The sequence below is a fragment of the Pelophylax lessonae genome (assembly GCF_965119305.1).
Source record: "Pelophylax lessonae genome assembly, chromosome: 5".
NCBI lineage: Eukaryota > Metazoa > Chordata > Amphibia > Anura > Ranidae > Pelophylax > Pelophylax lessonae.
In genome coordinates this window covers 372,562,599-372,578,735 of record NC_138772.1, presented here as the reverse complement: position 1 = coordinate 372,578,735, position 16,137 = coordinate 372,562,599, and the positions used below count along the sequence as shown (strand labels likewise).

Here is a 16,137-nt window from a genome sequence, read left to right as displayed (position 1 = left end):
TAAGCTTTTGCAATAAAACCTGGAAGCTGATTTGTTTCTCTGCAGAATAATGACTCATTTTGCCCTCTGTAGCTTTAGTAAATAAACCCCTAACTCACACTTTGCGGGAACCAGTGACATTAAGGCCCCTTTCACACTTGTACGACTCCAAAGTTGCACCGACTTTGGAGTGCAACTTTGATGCAACTTTGGTGCAACTTTGGATAGGTGCAACATGGATACGACTTTGGCTTTGACCAGTTTTAATGGACAACTGTTGCACACAAGTTGCATAGTATAACAATTTGGTATGACTTTCATGCAACTTCTGAGGGTTAACATTGAAGTCCATGGCCCTGAAGTTGCATGAAAGTCAGACCAAAGTATTGCTTGAACTACTTTGAAGTTGCTGCAACTTTAAGTTGCGCATATATGAATGGTTATCACTGGAAAACATGGGGAACGACATGTCGTGCAACTCTGATGTCCAAAGTTGCATAACAAGTTGCACAAGTGTGAAAGGGGCCTAATACAGTCACTAAAAATATGCACTGTCACTGTACTAATGTCACTGGCTGGGAAGGGGTTAAACATCTAGGGCGATCAAAGGGTTAACTGTGTGCCTAGTTAGTGTTTGTGTTTACTACGTGTGCTGCTTGTACTAGGGAAAGAGATGGATTTAAGTCCCTGCTTTGCAGGAACACATAATCCATCCCTTCCCCCCATCAGAAATTAACCCTGCCTTGTTTACATCGGCACAACCCTGTTCGGAGTCTCTGCCCCAAGATCATCAGGTGCCGCACATCGAGTGCCCGGAACCCTTAGATTGGCTTCTGCTGTGAATAGTCATACCAGAAGCGGCACACGCGCGCCCCCTGCAGGCAGAAGTGCAGGATCACGTATATAGTAGTAAAACTGCTATAGGGCAGTCAGCAAGTGGTTAACATATGTCATGTTTTTCCCATTTTATCTGTTTAAAAATTTGATAATGATCTATTCAAGCACTGCCAACAGGAAATCCAAGTTAAAGAGTAACGCCACTTTCGTTGAGAGAAAATAAACAAAAAACATTCCCCTCTGGGTGATCAATGTACATTGCAAGGATTTTAACAAACTTTCCTGTTTTGTTATTATAAAAAAAAAAAAGCTGTTTGTCTGTGTCCATGTGCAAAGTGAATTTAATAAAAGTGATTTTATAATTATCAATCAGCTGCTGCACTTACAGGCCATTAAGAAGGAAAGTGTCAAAGTCTGCATCTCTTTAGACATGACTTCCCTTTGGGACTATCTCACCAAAAATGATAATTTTGTTGCAGGGGATGCCCAAAACCTGACTTGTATCTTGGTGCAGATTTCTAGACAAATTAGTGAGTCAATCACACAAGCAGGAAACTACATTTCTGGGGGGTGTTCTGTACACCATCTGTCCAGGTAGCCATATTGCATTGCATTTTACAGAAAATTACAGCGGCTGCAAATTGAAAAGGAAAGGTAATTTTTAAAAACATTCCATTACAATATGACTTATTATTACTTGTATTTGTTGTTTTTTTAGTTACCCTTTAATTATGATTTCCGGAATAAAGGCAGTTACAGTGCCTTGAAAAAGTATTCATACCTCTGGAAATTTTCCACATTTTGCCATGTTACAACCAAAAACGTAAATGTATTTTATTGACATTTTATGTGATAGACCAACAGAAAGTGGCACATAATTGTGAAGAGGAAAGAAAATGATAAATGGTTTTCCAAATATTTTACAAATAAATATCTGAAAAGTTTGGCGTGCATTTGTATTCAGCCCCCGAGTCAATACCTTGTAGAACCACCTTTCACTGCAATTACAGCTGCCAGTCTTTTTGGGTATATGTCTACCAGCTTTGCACATCTAGAGTGAAATTTTTGCCCATTCTTCTTTGCAAAATAGCTCAAGCTTTTGTCAGGTTGGATGGAGAGTGTCTGTGAACCGCAATTTTCAAGTCTTGCCACAGATTCTCAAGTCTCGGATAACGCATGAATATGCTTTTATCAAAACCATTCCATTGTAGCTCTGGCTTTGTATTTAGGGTAGTTGTCCTGCTGGAAGGTAAACCTCCGCCCCCAGTCTCAAGTCTTTGCAGACTCTTAAAAGGTTTTCTTGAAAAGGTCTATGATAAGGCTTACCTATAGGTACTGTAAATATCTCCTAAACATGTACGGTTTAGGAGATATCTACCTTTAATGCAGCCAGTGACGTCACTGGCGCATGCGCTCTGAAGGAACGGCTGATCGTGCCGTTCCTTCAGAGCCCCGTGCCGTGACCGTCGGCTCCTGCGCGCGTGCGCAGGAGTGACGTCACCGCGGCTCCGGCCAATCCGATGGCCGGATGCCGCGATCCCGGAAGACGGGCGACTGAACATGTCGCTCGTCATACAGGTAAGAGAGCGGCACGGCGGGGGCTCGTTCTAAGGTAAGTATTTCATAATGAGCTAGTATGCGATGCATACTAGCTCATTATGTCTTTCTCTTGCAGGTTGTAAAAGAAAAAAAATTTTTTTAAACAAGTTTACAACCTCTTTAAGATACCATGTGGGGATGGTGTGTTCGGGGTGATGGGCAGTGTTCGTTTTCCACCACACATAGCGTTTTGCTTTTAAGCCAAAAAGTTCAATTTTGGTTTCATCTGACTAGAGCACCTTCTTCTACATGTATGCTGTGTCCCCCACATGGCTTCTTGCAAACTGCAAACTGAATTTTCATGTCTTTCTTTCAACAATGGCTTTCTTCTTACCACTCTTACATAAAGGCCAGATTTGTGCACGGCTAATAGTTGTCATGTGGACAGATTCTCCCACCTGAGCTGTGGATCTCTGCAGCACCTCCAGAGTTACCATGGGCCTTTTGGCGGCTTCTCTGATTAATGCTCTCCTTGCCCAGCTTGTCAGTTTAGGTGGATGGCCATGTCTTGGTAGGTTTGCAGTTGTGTCATACTCTATCCATTTTCGGATGATGGATTGAACAGTGCTCTGAGATGTTCAAAGCTTAGGCTATATTTTTCTTTATAACCTAACCCTGCTTTAAACTTCTCCACAAACTTTATCCTTGATCTGTCTGGTGTGTTCCTTGGCCTTCATGATGCAGTTTGTTCACTAAAGTTCTCTAACAGCTGTATTTATACTGAGATTAAATTACACACAGTGGACTCTATTTACTAATGAGGTGACTTCTGAAGGCAATTGGTTCCACTAGATTTTAGTTAGGGGTATCAGAGTAAAGGGGGCTGAATACAAATGCACACCACACTTTTTAGATATTTGTAAAAAAATGTAAAACCATTTACCATTTTTCCTCCACTTCACAATTATGTGCCTCTTTGTGTTGGTCTATCACATAAAATCCCAATAAACCCCCATAATACATTTACGTTTTGGTTGTAACATGACAAAGGTGTACTTTTATGAACGGGTGAATTTTTTTCTCTGTTGGCTTCTCTACAGTTCTCCGGGGAAAATGATCACATCTGGCACCCATTTTATGAATCGGAGAACTTCAGTTCGCCCAGGGTGATCAGAGGAGAACGGTTTTCTCTGAGATCTGTGTAGAAGTCAATGGGGCGTCTGTAATCTCGTGAGACAAAGCGAGATTACAGTAGTATGAAAATCCCTGGCGCGCTTTAACAAGCAGTGATAAATTATCACTGCTGAGTACACTAGGTTAATAAATAATAGTCCCCTTACATAAATATATATATATATATATATATATATATATATACACACTGAATACACATATACATACATTGTATATATATATATACACATTAAATATATATCTACATGTATGTGTGTATATATATACACATGTATATATATATATATATATATACATAAATATGGCAGGGGGACATGATTACTGTGTTGGGGGGTCTGAACGAGGAAGAAGGAAGTCCATAATCTTCCTTTTTCCCCCTCAGTTCTCCCCCGATTCTGTCTTCACTCCTCGCTTCACAAGCTCCAGGCTGGTGAACCCTGGAGTGTGAATTCTGACCCAGATCGCCAGTGAAGTGCGGGGATCGCAGCTTCATAGCCTGGCTGTTTTTGGGTCTGTCAATGGCAGATTCCCGTGTGAAGAGATGATCAGCGGAGAACATGTTCTCCCCCGATCATTTCTGTTTCATAAACTGAGAATGATCGGAAATGAGCTGTGATCACTGGTCATCTCCGTTTCATAAAAGGACACCAAAATGTAGAAAATGTTGAGGGGTAGGAATACTATTTCAAGGGACTGTATAATAATAAATGCAGCTCCAGAAGATGCAGGAGAGCAGAGAGCTGAGCGTTACTGCCCCTAATATTTTATTACTAAACCATTAATGGCATTGACACATGAGCCGGCTATTTCCTTCCTATCTCAACAGAATTTCTGCTTATGTAGACACTTTGTGCAGTATTTTCCTTTCCAATAAAGCGCTGTGTACACACAAAAGTTGCTTTTACCATTTTGCAGCAAACATGACTGATTAGTAAATGAAATTGTCCTCAAAGGGAACCCTGACATTAGAAATAAAAATGGCCAACAACTCTACCTGAAAAAGAAGAGTGAAAATACTTACTTTTTCCCATTTCCCGAGACAACAAAAGGCCATTCAGTTCAATAAAAATCCTGCTCTACACTCTATTTGGAAACCAACACTCCCAGGACTGTCAACATCTTTGATCCCCTGAAGTGTTCAATAGTTTATCTTTCCTATTTCCTCATCATTACAGGATACAATCATGATAAAGAGGTCTGAGGTAGGAACAACTGAGCACTGGGGGTACCAAGGATATAGACCAGGGTTTCTCAACTAGGGTTCCTCCAGAGGTTGCCAGGGATTCCTTGAGCAATGAGCAATGTCTGCCCCTCAGATAAGTTCCCACTGACACCAATGGTCTTTTTTGCTATCTGTAAGGGGGTAATTCATCCCATTGATCACAAGTGTAAGTAGCATTCTTTACATTGACCATCACACTAATGTATCATGACTTGTAGATATAGTTATTTATAGCACAGGTTCCCTGAGATAGGAAAGTTATTTTAAGGGTTCCTTTGTGTTGAAAAGGTCGAGAAAGGCTGATATAGACATTGCTGAAAGTATTTGTTTTCCAGCAGATTTTCGGGGGAAGATTTCTACTGAAAAGAATGATTTTTTTTGGCAGCACAGGCAGCGGGAAATGTTAGTATTCCTTCTCTCTCTCTTCTATCATAGGTAGAGGGGCTTACAATTTTTATTTTTAATAACAGGGATTCTTTTAAGAAACCACAGCTCTTATCATACCTGTGTCTCCAAGCTCGTACAATGTAAATCCATCAACATGAAGATACCCTTCAAATCTCTCTCTGTTCACCCAGCTGGACAAATCGCCATCTTCATACTCTGAATAAAAATAAAACAAATAAATCACATTTTCATTTGCAACAAAGAAAACAATATATTGAGGCTTTAAATATTACAACGGCACAGGCTTGAATATAAAGAATGTATACTTCCACATCATTTAGCTTTGCTTACTTTGTCTAAACCTGATACTTCAGCTAGAGGGTTGAGGACATCAAACGCCTATCCTGTGTCTGACCCCACTCAGGGCTCATATTAAAAATGGGAGGCGGTGTGTGTTGTCAGACAGTTGATGGGCCAGAAACTTCAGATTTCCTACTTCTCGATTCTGAGAGCTTATTTTAGGACAACTGATTTCTGAACTTTCAGTAACCCTCTGTGCCAGGATATTGCAGAATATTTATTAAAATTGAATCTTAAAAAGATTTTAACTTTATTACATAAACTTTAAAAACTGGGCAAAACCCCCACAGCTGACCAGTAGCAGTTTTTGGTGGCTTTCTTAGACAGAAGTGCTTGGTCATAGACTTAAAGTGGTTGAGGGGCCTAAAACGCTTGACTGCTTTGGGTATGAGTGAGGAGAGCTCAGCTGGTTGGATGACCGATGACTCTTCTTGACGTGAAAGAGACACCTAAAACAAACAAGAGTTGCCTCTTACATCAAGGTTATGGGGGGAGAAAATTACTTCTTAAGTCTACGGTTTCTCCTTCACTGTCCAGTCTGCAGGCTTGGGACAGGTGAGGTAATCAGTGCACTTTTTCAAGCAGAAGTAAAGCCCTATTTCCAAAAAGTGCTGGCAGGCAGATTTCTTATTACAGAGGAGACTGTAAAGACAGCCATACAGGGATCAAAATCTTGCTGAACTGGCCAAATTTTGATCCATTCATGAGCACCCTGGCTGTACAGAAAAACATATTGTTCCATTTTCCCTGCTAGATAAGCACTGCAAGCTAAAGCCAGCAGCACTAATCAGTGTATTCTGATTGGGTGGGGGGAGTGTGTGGATAGGGTTATCGAGTCTGTTTTTTTGTTCAACCCGCTGGTTTAACAAAAAAAACACAGGACTCATCTATGGGCTGCTTAAGTCTCTTCCATCGTAGATACTCCTACCTGCTTAAAAGCCCTTTTTCTTTTTGTGTACACGGAGCTGTGCATGTGTAGCTCAATGTACAGTCTCTGCTCTACTATGTGCTGAGACAAAGCAATTCCCATGCGGATGTATGGGAATTACATCATCCATGCCCAGCTAATGCATAGGACAAAGACTCAACCTGGGAGGAAGACTGGGGGCCCAATTTCCTCACTGTTTTCCTGAAGTTCAGTTTTAAAGTACAGGTGGTATATGTAAACCCTCACCTTGCAAGACAACCTATTCAGTTTAGCCACTTCAACCCTTTTTTGACAAGGCCATTGGCCTGGTCATGCAACATTGTACGCAAATTACATTTATATCATTTTCTTCACACAAATAGAGCTTTCGTTTGGTAGTATTTGATCACAACTGGGGTTTTTGATTTTTTGCTATCTAAAAGAAAAAAAGACTGAAATTTAAAAAATAAATAAATAAAACCAAATTTTTGACTTTCTGTTATAAAACCTATCCAATAGTGATGAACCAAAATTGTAGCTGCCGGAAATTATCGGATGAAAATAAGGATTTTTGTACTTCTCATAAAATCCATTTCCCCGAAGTTCACTGACTGATACAGCTTTCTATATTCAGAACCATAGGGCTATACTGCCCCCTACAGGAGTAGGACACTAGACCGAAAAAAAAATAAAAAATTGGCTATACCTATGGGCAATCCTAAGTGGTATACATCCCCCTCTCTGCTATAGGCCTTCAGTTTAGTGACAAGCAATGTCAGAAGTATCAAAACTCCATAGAGGGATGGGTGCTGTGTCTGTCAATGAACTCAGAGAATTTGATTTTACAGTAAGAACAAAAATCATATTTTCTCTTTCGTTCATTGACGGACACAGCTCTCCATATTCAGAACTATAGGGACATACCCAAACAGTACCAAACATGAGGGGTGGGACAACAAAAAATCCCAAGGCTAAACACAATAGCCACCCAGGCAAACAGAAGCTCAACAAAAAAAAAAAAATGGAGCCCAACCTGAACAATACACCCTCAAACAAGGAACATACCCTCTAAACAGGAGCCTGCAAAACCTTTCGGCCAAAGGAAGCATCGATAGATGCCAACACATCCATTTTGTAGAATTTAGTGAGAGTGTGCGCCGACGACCAAGTGGCCGCCTTGCAAACCTGCTCCACTGATGCCTATTGACGGCAGGCCCAAGAAGCACTAAGTGCCTGAGCAAACTGCGCCGATACAGGGAAAGGAGGAACCTGACCCTTGATAGAATAGGCCCGAGTCCCTGTCTGTCTGATCCACTTGGAAATGGTAGCAGAAGAAGCGGACAGCCCTTTTCTCAGCCCGTCTGTGATCACAAAAAGTGAGTCTGACCTTGGAAAAGACTCCATGGCTGCCAAATACCACCTTATCTTTGTGGACCACCAAATAGGGAATACGACAAGATAACGCTGGCAGCTCTGACACCCTGCTAGCACAGGGGATAGCCACCAAAAAGCCACCTTCTGGGACAGTGTAGGCAGGGGAATTTCCTGAATATTTTCAAAGGGAGGCTTCTGGAGAACTGAAAGCACACAGTCAAATCCCATGGTGGTAGAGGAGACCGCACCGGTGGAGTCAGATGTCTAACCCCTTGAATAAAAGTACGCACCAAGGAGTGCGTGGCCAGGGGTGGCTAAAAGAACACAGCCAAGTCAACACCTGGCCCTTGATGGTACTCAAGGCCAATTTCTGCTCAACATTCCTTTGAAGAAAGTTCAAAATACGAACCACCGAAAAAGAACGAGGGTGAACACCAATTGACTTGCACCACAAAATGTACGTTTTCCATGTACGATGGTAAATCTTCCTATGGGTAGACTTCGTGGCCTTCAATAGTGTTGGAATCACCAAACCAGGCAGCCCTCTATCCTTCAGCACCTTGCTTTCAACAGCCAGGCCGTCAAAGCCAGCGACTATAAAGCAGGATAGACGATCGGCCCTTGGGACAGCAGATCCTCTCTGAGAGGCAGTCTCCAAGGGACGTCGGTGACCAATCGCACCAGGTCAGCGTACCAAGACTGGCGAGGCCAGTCCGGGGCCACTAGAATGACCTGAATCCCTTTAGCCTCGATCCTGCCCGAAAGCCGTGGCAGAAGCTTGAGAGGAGGGAAGGTGTAGATCAGACGATACTGGCCCCACAGCGCCACCAGAGCATCTGTGGCATCCGCCAGAGGAGCCGAGACACCAACTGATCTACCTCGGGGAGTTCCCCCCCCAGAGACACATCTGATGAAACACGTCTGGATGAAGGGACCACTCACCTTGGTCCAACGCCTGCCGGCTAAGATAGTCCACCTGCCAGTTTTCCACTCATGGAATGTGTACGGCGAGGGGTGCCAGAACTAAGCATTCTGCCCTCTGGAGGATTCCGGCTACTTCCAGGGCTGTCAACACACTCTTTGTTCCGCCCTGGTGATTGTAAAAAGCCACCACCGTGGCACTGTTTGGATCTGTATCGGGAGCCCCCAGAGTCCATCTATCCAGTGATACAGGCACAGCCTGATTGCCCGAAGTTCCAAGACATTGATCGTCAGTCTGGACTCCTTTAGCGTCCAACAACCCTGAATGGAGCTAGGTCAGCTAGGACACCTCACTACCCGGACAGACTGGCATCCGTGGTGACCACTGTCCAATACAAAGGGAGAAAGGATTTGCCCTGCCGAAGAGCGGGAGAGCAAAGTCACCAGATCAGGGACCCCCTGGTTTCCCGTCTCAGCTGAATCTAATTGTCCAGAGACCTCAGATACTTGTCCCATTTTACCAGGATCTCCCTTTGAAGGGACCTTGTATGGATCCGGCTCGAAGGTAGAAACCATCAGACCCAGCACCCACATACAAGTCCAGAGGGAGGACCACCTGCTGGACAGCAGTAGATGAATCACAGCATGCAACTTCTGAAGTTTGCCCAGAGGAAGGGACACTCTGGCTAGAGCTTAATCCAGAGTCAGACCCAGATAATCCACTTTCCTGGACGGAATCAGAGCAGACTTCTGGTAATTTAGAAGCCAACCACACTCCTTCAGGGTCTGTATAGTGATCTTCATGTACTCAAGGCATCAGAGGACACTGCTCGCAAGAGGTCGTCCAGGTAGCCCAGTACTGCAAATCCCCCGCTGACATAGCGATGCTAGAACCGGGGGAATGTTATATAGCAGAATGTAAAAAAAAATATTTTTTTTAAATAATTTTTTTTTTTTAAATAACGCAGTGCCGAATCGCAAAAAATGGCCTGGTTATTAGGGGGGAAAATCCTTCCGGTCCAGAGGTGGTTAACGTACGTGTGCAAAGTAGTTATCCATAGCAAAAAGCCTTTATTTTACTCAAGTGAAATCACTGTGACTAGTGAAATTTCCATTCATCACTACACCATTTATGAACATGTTATGAACATTTTAAGCATATCAATATTATATATACGAGGCAAGCAGCATTCTATTTGCCTTATTTTAGATGTGTTGTAAATTTTTAATAAATGGTCTCTTGAGCTGGAAAAGAGAATAACGTTTGATGCAACACAATAGAGCCGGGTTTACTTTCCTTCTTAGCTATACTCTCCCAGGTCTGGTGACTTTCACTTTCATTTTCTTTACCTAATGGGTGAATTCCAGGCAAATGACACTATTCCACCTACAAATACCACTGCACTAATCCTTCAGCGAATAGTCAGCTATTCGTTCTCCAACAGACTGAAACTCTCCAGAAGCAGAAACAGCTAATTAGAATGGCACTTGGAAATGGTCGGCCTGTTCTATTTCTAATTCTTTTGGCCCTATTTTTGATCATATTCTTCTTTATCTGGTAAGTACACTTTACCTGTATAAGCAGATTTGAATGTTAGAAGTTTGTAGTAAGTAAATTAGAATTGATACTACTTCTTATAAATAGGAGCTATATTCATGTTTAAGTCTCTGAACACAGCAACATGTATTCATCAGGGAGAAATTATCTATCTTTATTTATTTGCACGCAACAGATTTTGCATATTCGCAGTAATATCTACATGTCAAACAGTCAAGTAAAACAGCATTGACAACATAATTATTAGATCTCAATGTGTCCCTGTTTACATTTTAAGTGCAATTATTATTTCTAAATTAGATACTTTAAGATTCCACAATCTCAATGCCGTGTGCGGTGCGCAAATTCTGTACTGACGAACCTTGGCCCACTTATGTTGGCAAAGAAAATGTTTGATAGGCTGACATAGATTTACTTATTGCAGTTGACCCTGTGTTATGAAACTAGAGTAGAATCTTCTTAGCCTATATGATCATTTAAATGTATAGCATATTGGACCTTTTAGCCATTGAAATTTTTATAATTCACATGCATGTGTAGACCAGTTTTGACTCATTTACTGCATTTTGGAGCTTTGGCGGATCTTCAGGGGCACAGTGCTGAGCCCCCAGTTGGGCTTTAGCTATGGGGCTCTGTTATGGGATACTCCTATGCTTGGATGATCTATCACTTTAACTCCTAGGGTCTACAATCATCCCCAGAGAGAAATATGGAGCAAATATAAATTTTTCATAGGTGAGCCATAAGCACAATTATGACAGGTTCCTTTCTAAACAGAAAAGGATCCTGGAATAAAGTACCAATAAATGTGCTTTCATACAATACTCTATCATAAACCTAAACTGCAGGTTTATTTTTATTTTTTTACAATTAATCAGAATATTCAGGTCTGCTGTACGACATTACCCAGATGTGCTCAGTATAAGTAAGTCAGTTTGAAGGCATCCCACCCTTTACTCTGATTCTTCATTTAGTATATTCTATAGATAATAAACCAAGGGAGGATCAAGACTCCGTAGCAAAAATGGCAGAATAAAAACTTACAGAACCCATTAAAAATGAACAAAAAAAAAAAAAGGTGGTCGATTCAACTCACCGTCATGTAACGAAACTCAAAATTCCTGTTTTTTTTTTTTTTGTCAGATTAAGCAAAAACAATTAAAGTACAGTAACAGAAAAAAAAAAAAAAAAAAAAAAACTTTACTTGATCTAGCATCTCTGCTGAACAATTAAATATAGCTAGAAGTTACGGATTACTGCACACTAACTATCATCAAACATAATTCTCAACACCCTTGACTGGTTGCCAGCCAGATTAAGAATTCTATGAAAGGAACTGTGTTGAAATACATACTTTATAGTGAGAAAAAGAAGCCACTACTGATCTCCTTTTGAAAATGCTAGATTTCTGGTGGTCATTCGGGTCTCTCTGACCTCAATAGTCCCTGAGGCACTCTGCCTGAACCCTGAAGTATTCATGAGTTCTTGCTTACCTGCTGCATGCCAGTTCTATGTCAACGATTCAAAATCCTTTAAGATTATCTATGGTTCTAAAGGCTGAAGGTTTTTTTTACCTTTGTGCATTCAACGCATGAAGCTAAAAAACCTTCTGGGTGCAGCAGCCTCCCCAATCCCTCCTAATATTTACCTGAGCTCCCTCTTGTCAGCGATGTGCACAAGAGCATTGGCTCTCCTGCAGCTCTCCCTCCTTATTGGCTGGGACAGAAAATCATAGCCAGTAAACCAAAAAGGAGAAAGAAGGCGCAGGGCCGAGCCACCTCTAAATGGACACACAGAGCGGTGGCTCGGGAGCGTGCATGCTTGGATGCCCCCATTGCAAGTTGTTTGCTCTGGAGGCACCCGACTGGAGGGAGGGGCCAGGAGTACCGGCGGGAAACCCGAAAAGAGGAGGATCAGGGCTGCTTTGTGCAAAACTGCTGCACAGAGCAGGCAAGTAGGACATGTTTGTTATTTTTTTTTTTTATTTTGCATTTAATATCACTTAAAAGTATTAAATCTTGCAACAATATGGTTACATTGTCTTCTGCTGAAGCTTGTATGAGGCTTATGTTTTGATTACAATGTTGGCTACAGCAAATTCTAGGGATCTATTTATACTGGTGCAGTGCAGAAATACTTGCTGGTGCAATGCAGAGCCATGAATTCTTACTGGTGAACCAAATGCAAATGCACCTGCATTGCGTTATACTACAGTACACAGTAAACCGCTACTCTGTGTTGTGGTGTGCCACCTCACAAAAAAAGATGTGGGTTTTGGTAGCCCAAATAAAATGGCCTACCTTAATGAAACACACAGCATAACTCACATAAGTTACGCAATTCACCAGCATGAATGGACCCTAAAGCACCAAAAACACTATGTTAGTGTCATTATAACTGAGCAAAAGGTCATAGGATACAATGTTTACCTTTTAAACTAAAAACTTTTTTTTTTTTTTTTTTTTTTAACTGGTCACTTGCCAATTTGGAAAAAATAGACCTTTTTTTTTTAACATCATTTTACTTTTATATATATATATATATATATATATACACAGTAAAACCTTGGATTGCGAGCATAATTCGTTCCGGAAGCATGCTTGTAATCCAAAGCACTCTTATATCAAAGCGAATTTCCCCATAAGAAATAATGGAAACTCAGATGATTCGTTTCAAAACCTTTTATTTATATGTCCTTCAGTTTATAGTCCATATAAAAAGATTATAGCATTGCGATAGGTTGTGTAACCATAAAATGTCCATCCACAAATGGCTGCTTCCATAAGGGGATTGGAAGCAAAATCCAGCAGGAGCTACAGGGTATCAAAGAGAAGAGAGGCTCCTCTAAGTGTAGCAATATGGTTCCATTTAATGAAGGTACAACATTTAGCAACTCACATGGTTGATGAATAAAACAGGCACATCTAAGTATGCAGGCATCCGGGGTAAAGCTGTCCACATAGACTATCTTCTGCACCGCCTGCTGCCAGTCTGTAATCTTGACCGGGAAGACCACCCTGCAGTAAAGCGATCTGAAAGCGAGGGGCAGCATTGAAGGGATGATGTAGATGTCGGTGCGGAGGATGGTCTATGTGGACAGCTTTACACCGGATGCCTGCATCCTTAGATGTGCCTGTTCCAATCATCAACCACGTGAGTTGCTAAATGTTGTACCTTCATTAAATTTAACCATATTTCTACATTTAGAGGCGCCTCTCTTCTCTTTTATACTTAGCTGTGACTTGAGACTACTTGTATATCAAGACATCGCTTGTATATTAAGTCAAAATTTATTTGAAAATTTTGCTTGTCTTGCAAAGCACTCTTAAACCAAGTTACTCTCAAACCAAGGTTTTACTGTATATATATATATATATATATATATATATATATATATATATATATATATTTATACAAACAATATAGAAGGAACATAAAACAATTTTTTAGTACACAATAGAAAAACTTGTTTGTCATAAAAAAAATGGAAATGGATTTTACGGTAAGTCAAAAATCCAATTTTCTCTTTCGTTCATTGACGGACAGAGGTCTTGATCTTCTTAATCATTGGGACGTCCCAAACCAGTGTTAAACATCTGGGGTGGGAACAGTGAAAAGACCTTAAAGTCCTGGGAATCTCCAACCGGAATCATGGTTGCCTTGTTTAATCTGGAAATCAGAGGGTCTACCACCGGTGGAACAGTCCAGTTCTTAAGAAGGGACTCCTTATAGGGATATCACCTAGTAACTCGCTTAGGGACCCCAAGGGGATGCTTTGGTTGTCCCCACGCTTTAGTGACAATTCTGTCAAAATAAGAGGGGAAAGGGAACACCTTTGCACTCTGAATAGCTTTTGAGTGCCAAAGGAAACCTGCGCCTGCGTCACAGCCACAGCTGCGTTCTCTAAATTTAAGTCTCAAGCACAGATACAACCAGTGTGTCCACCAACGCCTTTTCATGTGCGGTTGCAGAAGTGGAGGAATCCTCCTCATTATCTGAGGATTCAGGGCGCGTGGTCACAGACCCAGCAGGATGACCCACGTCCACGGCGGCCAAATCAGAGTCAGGATCTGATGAGGCAGGGGAAGGTGGGGGGCCAGCCCGTCGCCCAAAAACCACCTCCACCAGGGACACAAAGGACTCCAGGACCGCCATCAGTGCATTGATGGATGGATGGGACCCTGAGGGCCCTGCAGCCTCAGAGAGGGGATCAGGTGGGGAGATGTGCTCCAAAGACTCCATGAGTCACCTGGGGGACCCCACAAAAAGGTGTAAAAACACTGCTAAGGGACAACCCCCACTGCTCTGGCAGCACCTCCCAGTTATCATAACAGAGCACTCAATCAATCTTCAGCAGAGAGGGTGAGAACCCCACCAGATTCACCAGCCAGCAGAAACCAGGCACCGCAGGACCAGAGATCCCAGCAAGGAACTAGGTCCTTACTCCTGACTAGGCAGAAGAAACGTATATCAGAGAAAGGGAGTATACCCCCTGGGACTGCCCATAGGTGAAGCCAGACTTTTTTTCTGCCTAGTGTCCTACTCCTGTAGGGGACAGTATAACCCAATGGTTAAGAAGATCAGGAGCTGTGCCAGTCAATGAACGAAAGAAAAAAAAAAAAAAGACAATGAGTCAGGTATTGTGAGTAGCGACAAAGTGTTTACAGTCAACAGGCTAATAGCTGACGTGTAAAATGATTAATGGATGATGACATAGATACATCACTATTCACAGAGCTGGAATTCCCCTTTTCCTGTGTTAAGGTTATTGTCAGCGATTACAGATGGTAAAAGGGCGTACTGCTGTACTTTATGTGAGCTTCAAGATGGCTAACAGGTCATCCTTAGCCAAAAAAAAAAAAAATAAGCCTCCAGTATTATAGGATATATTGTGGCTAAACTGATATACAAGACAGGTTTATTTAATACTTGCTGTAACATTTTACATTTTAGCTCACGGTTGACCTGCAAAGAAATGATGTATGTCCATATGAAAAACACCATGCGTCAATACCTAAAGATAGAAATCGAAAGCCCAAACGAGGATCTAATCGAGACCATCAAGACACTTGAATTTGTTTTGCCGCAAAACTACACACAACGTGAAACCACCATAAACAACAGAATAAAACTTTCCTATATTATATCTTTACCAGAAATAGGACCATTCGATTCAGATGTTATTAGAAAGATCTTCAATCAAATTTTATTAAATGTTTATGAAAAACTTGGATTGTCACCTTCACAACCCATGTCATTAAGTGACTCCTTTATTGTTGTTTTGCACAAAAAAATGTTTAGATGGTTTACCTAAGCCTAAATTAAATGGTTTTATCTGGAGAGGTCGCAGTCAGAGAAAACTGTTAAAGAGGATGAGATGGTTGTACTACTTGACTGCCTCCCATCTATCCTAGTACCAGTAACAGAAACGTGTGCATTTTTAAAGACGTTTCTAATGGAATGATGGGAAAGAGACACCCAGGGGTATACTTCTCCGATTCACCCCTCTTCTACTGGCTTGAATGACTGACAATGTCCATGCACATGAAATGGTTATGGACTCATCTGACATAAGGCAGTCTACAACTCAGAGGACACATCTGATCAAACAATCCTAGAAACTGTATAACGAGGCATAACATTAACGATTCATGACAACTGATCAAAGTACAAGTTTAAGGTTCTGTCCAAAAAGCAATTGTCTGGAGTTTGGATCCTCCAAATGCCTTCTCCTATCTAATGGTACATTTAAAACTGTAAATGGAAGCGGTGTCCTTCATTTGAAAACTTGAGACATTTAAAACTATATGCACCTTACTAGGGAGTACTTATAGAAAACTATACTATATATTTTCTGAC

At 41.5% G+C, this 16,137-nt stretch overlaps 1 protein-coding gene across 1 annotated transcript in view; it reads right to left on the bottom strand.

Moving 5' to 3' along the window:
• Positions 1-16,137, bottom strand: part of TMX3 (thioredoxin related transmembrane protein 3) — a 115,723-nt gene that overhangs the window by 27,896 nt on the left and 71,690 nt on the right. The window contains exon 10 of the mRNA XM_082258600.1: positions 5,276-5,374. Within this exon, the coding sequence (XP_082114726.1) occupies positions 5,276-5,374 (99 nt within the window). The remainder of the gene's footprint in view (positions 1-5,275; positions 5,375-16,137) is intronic.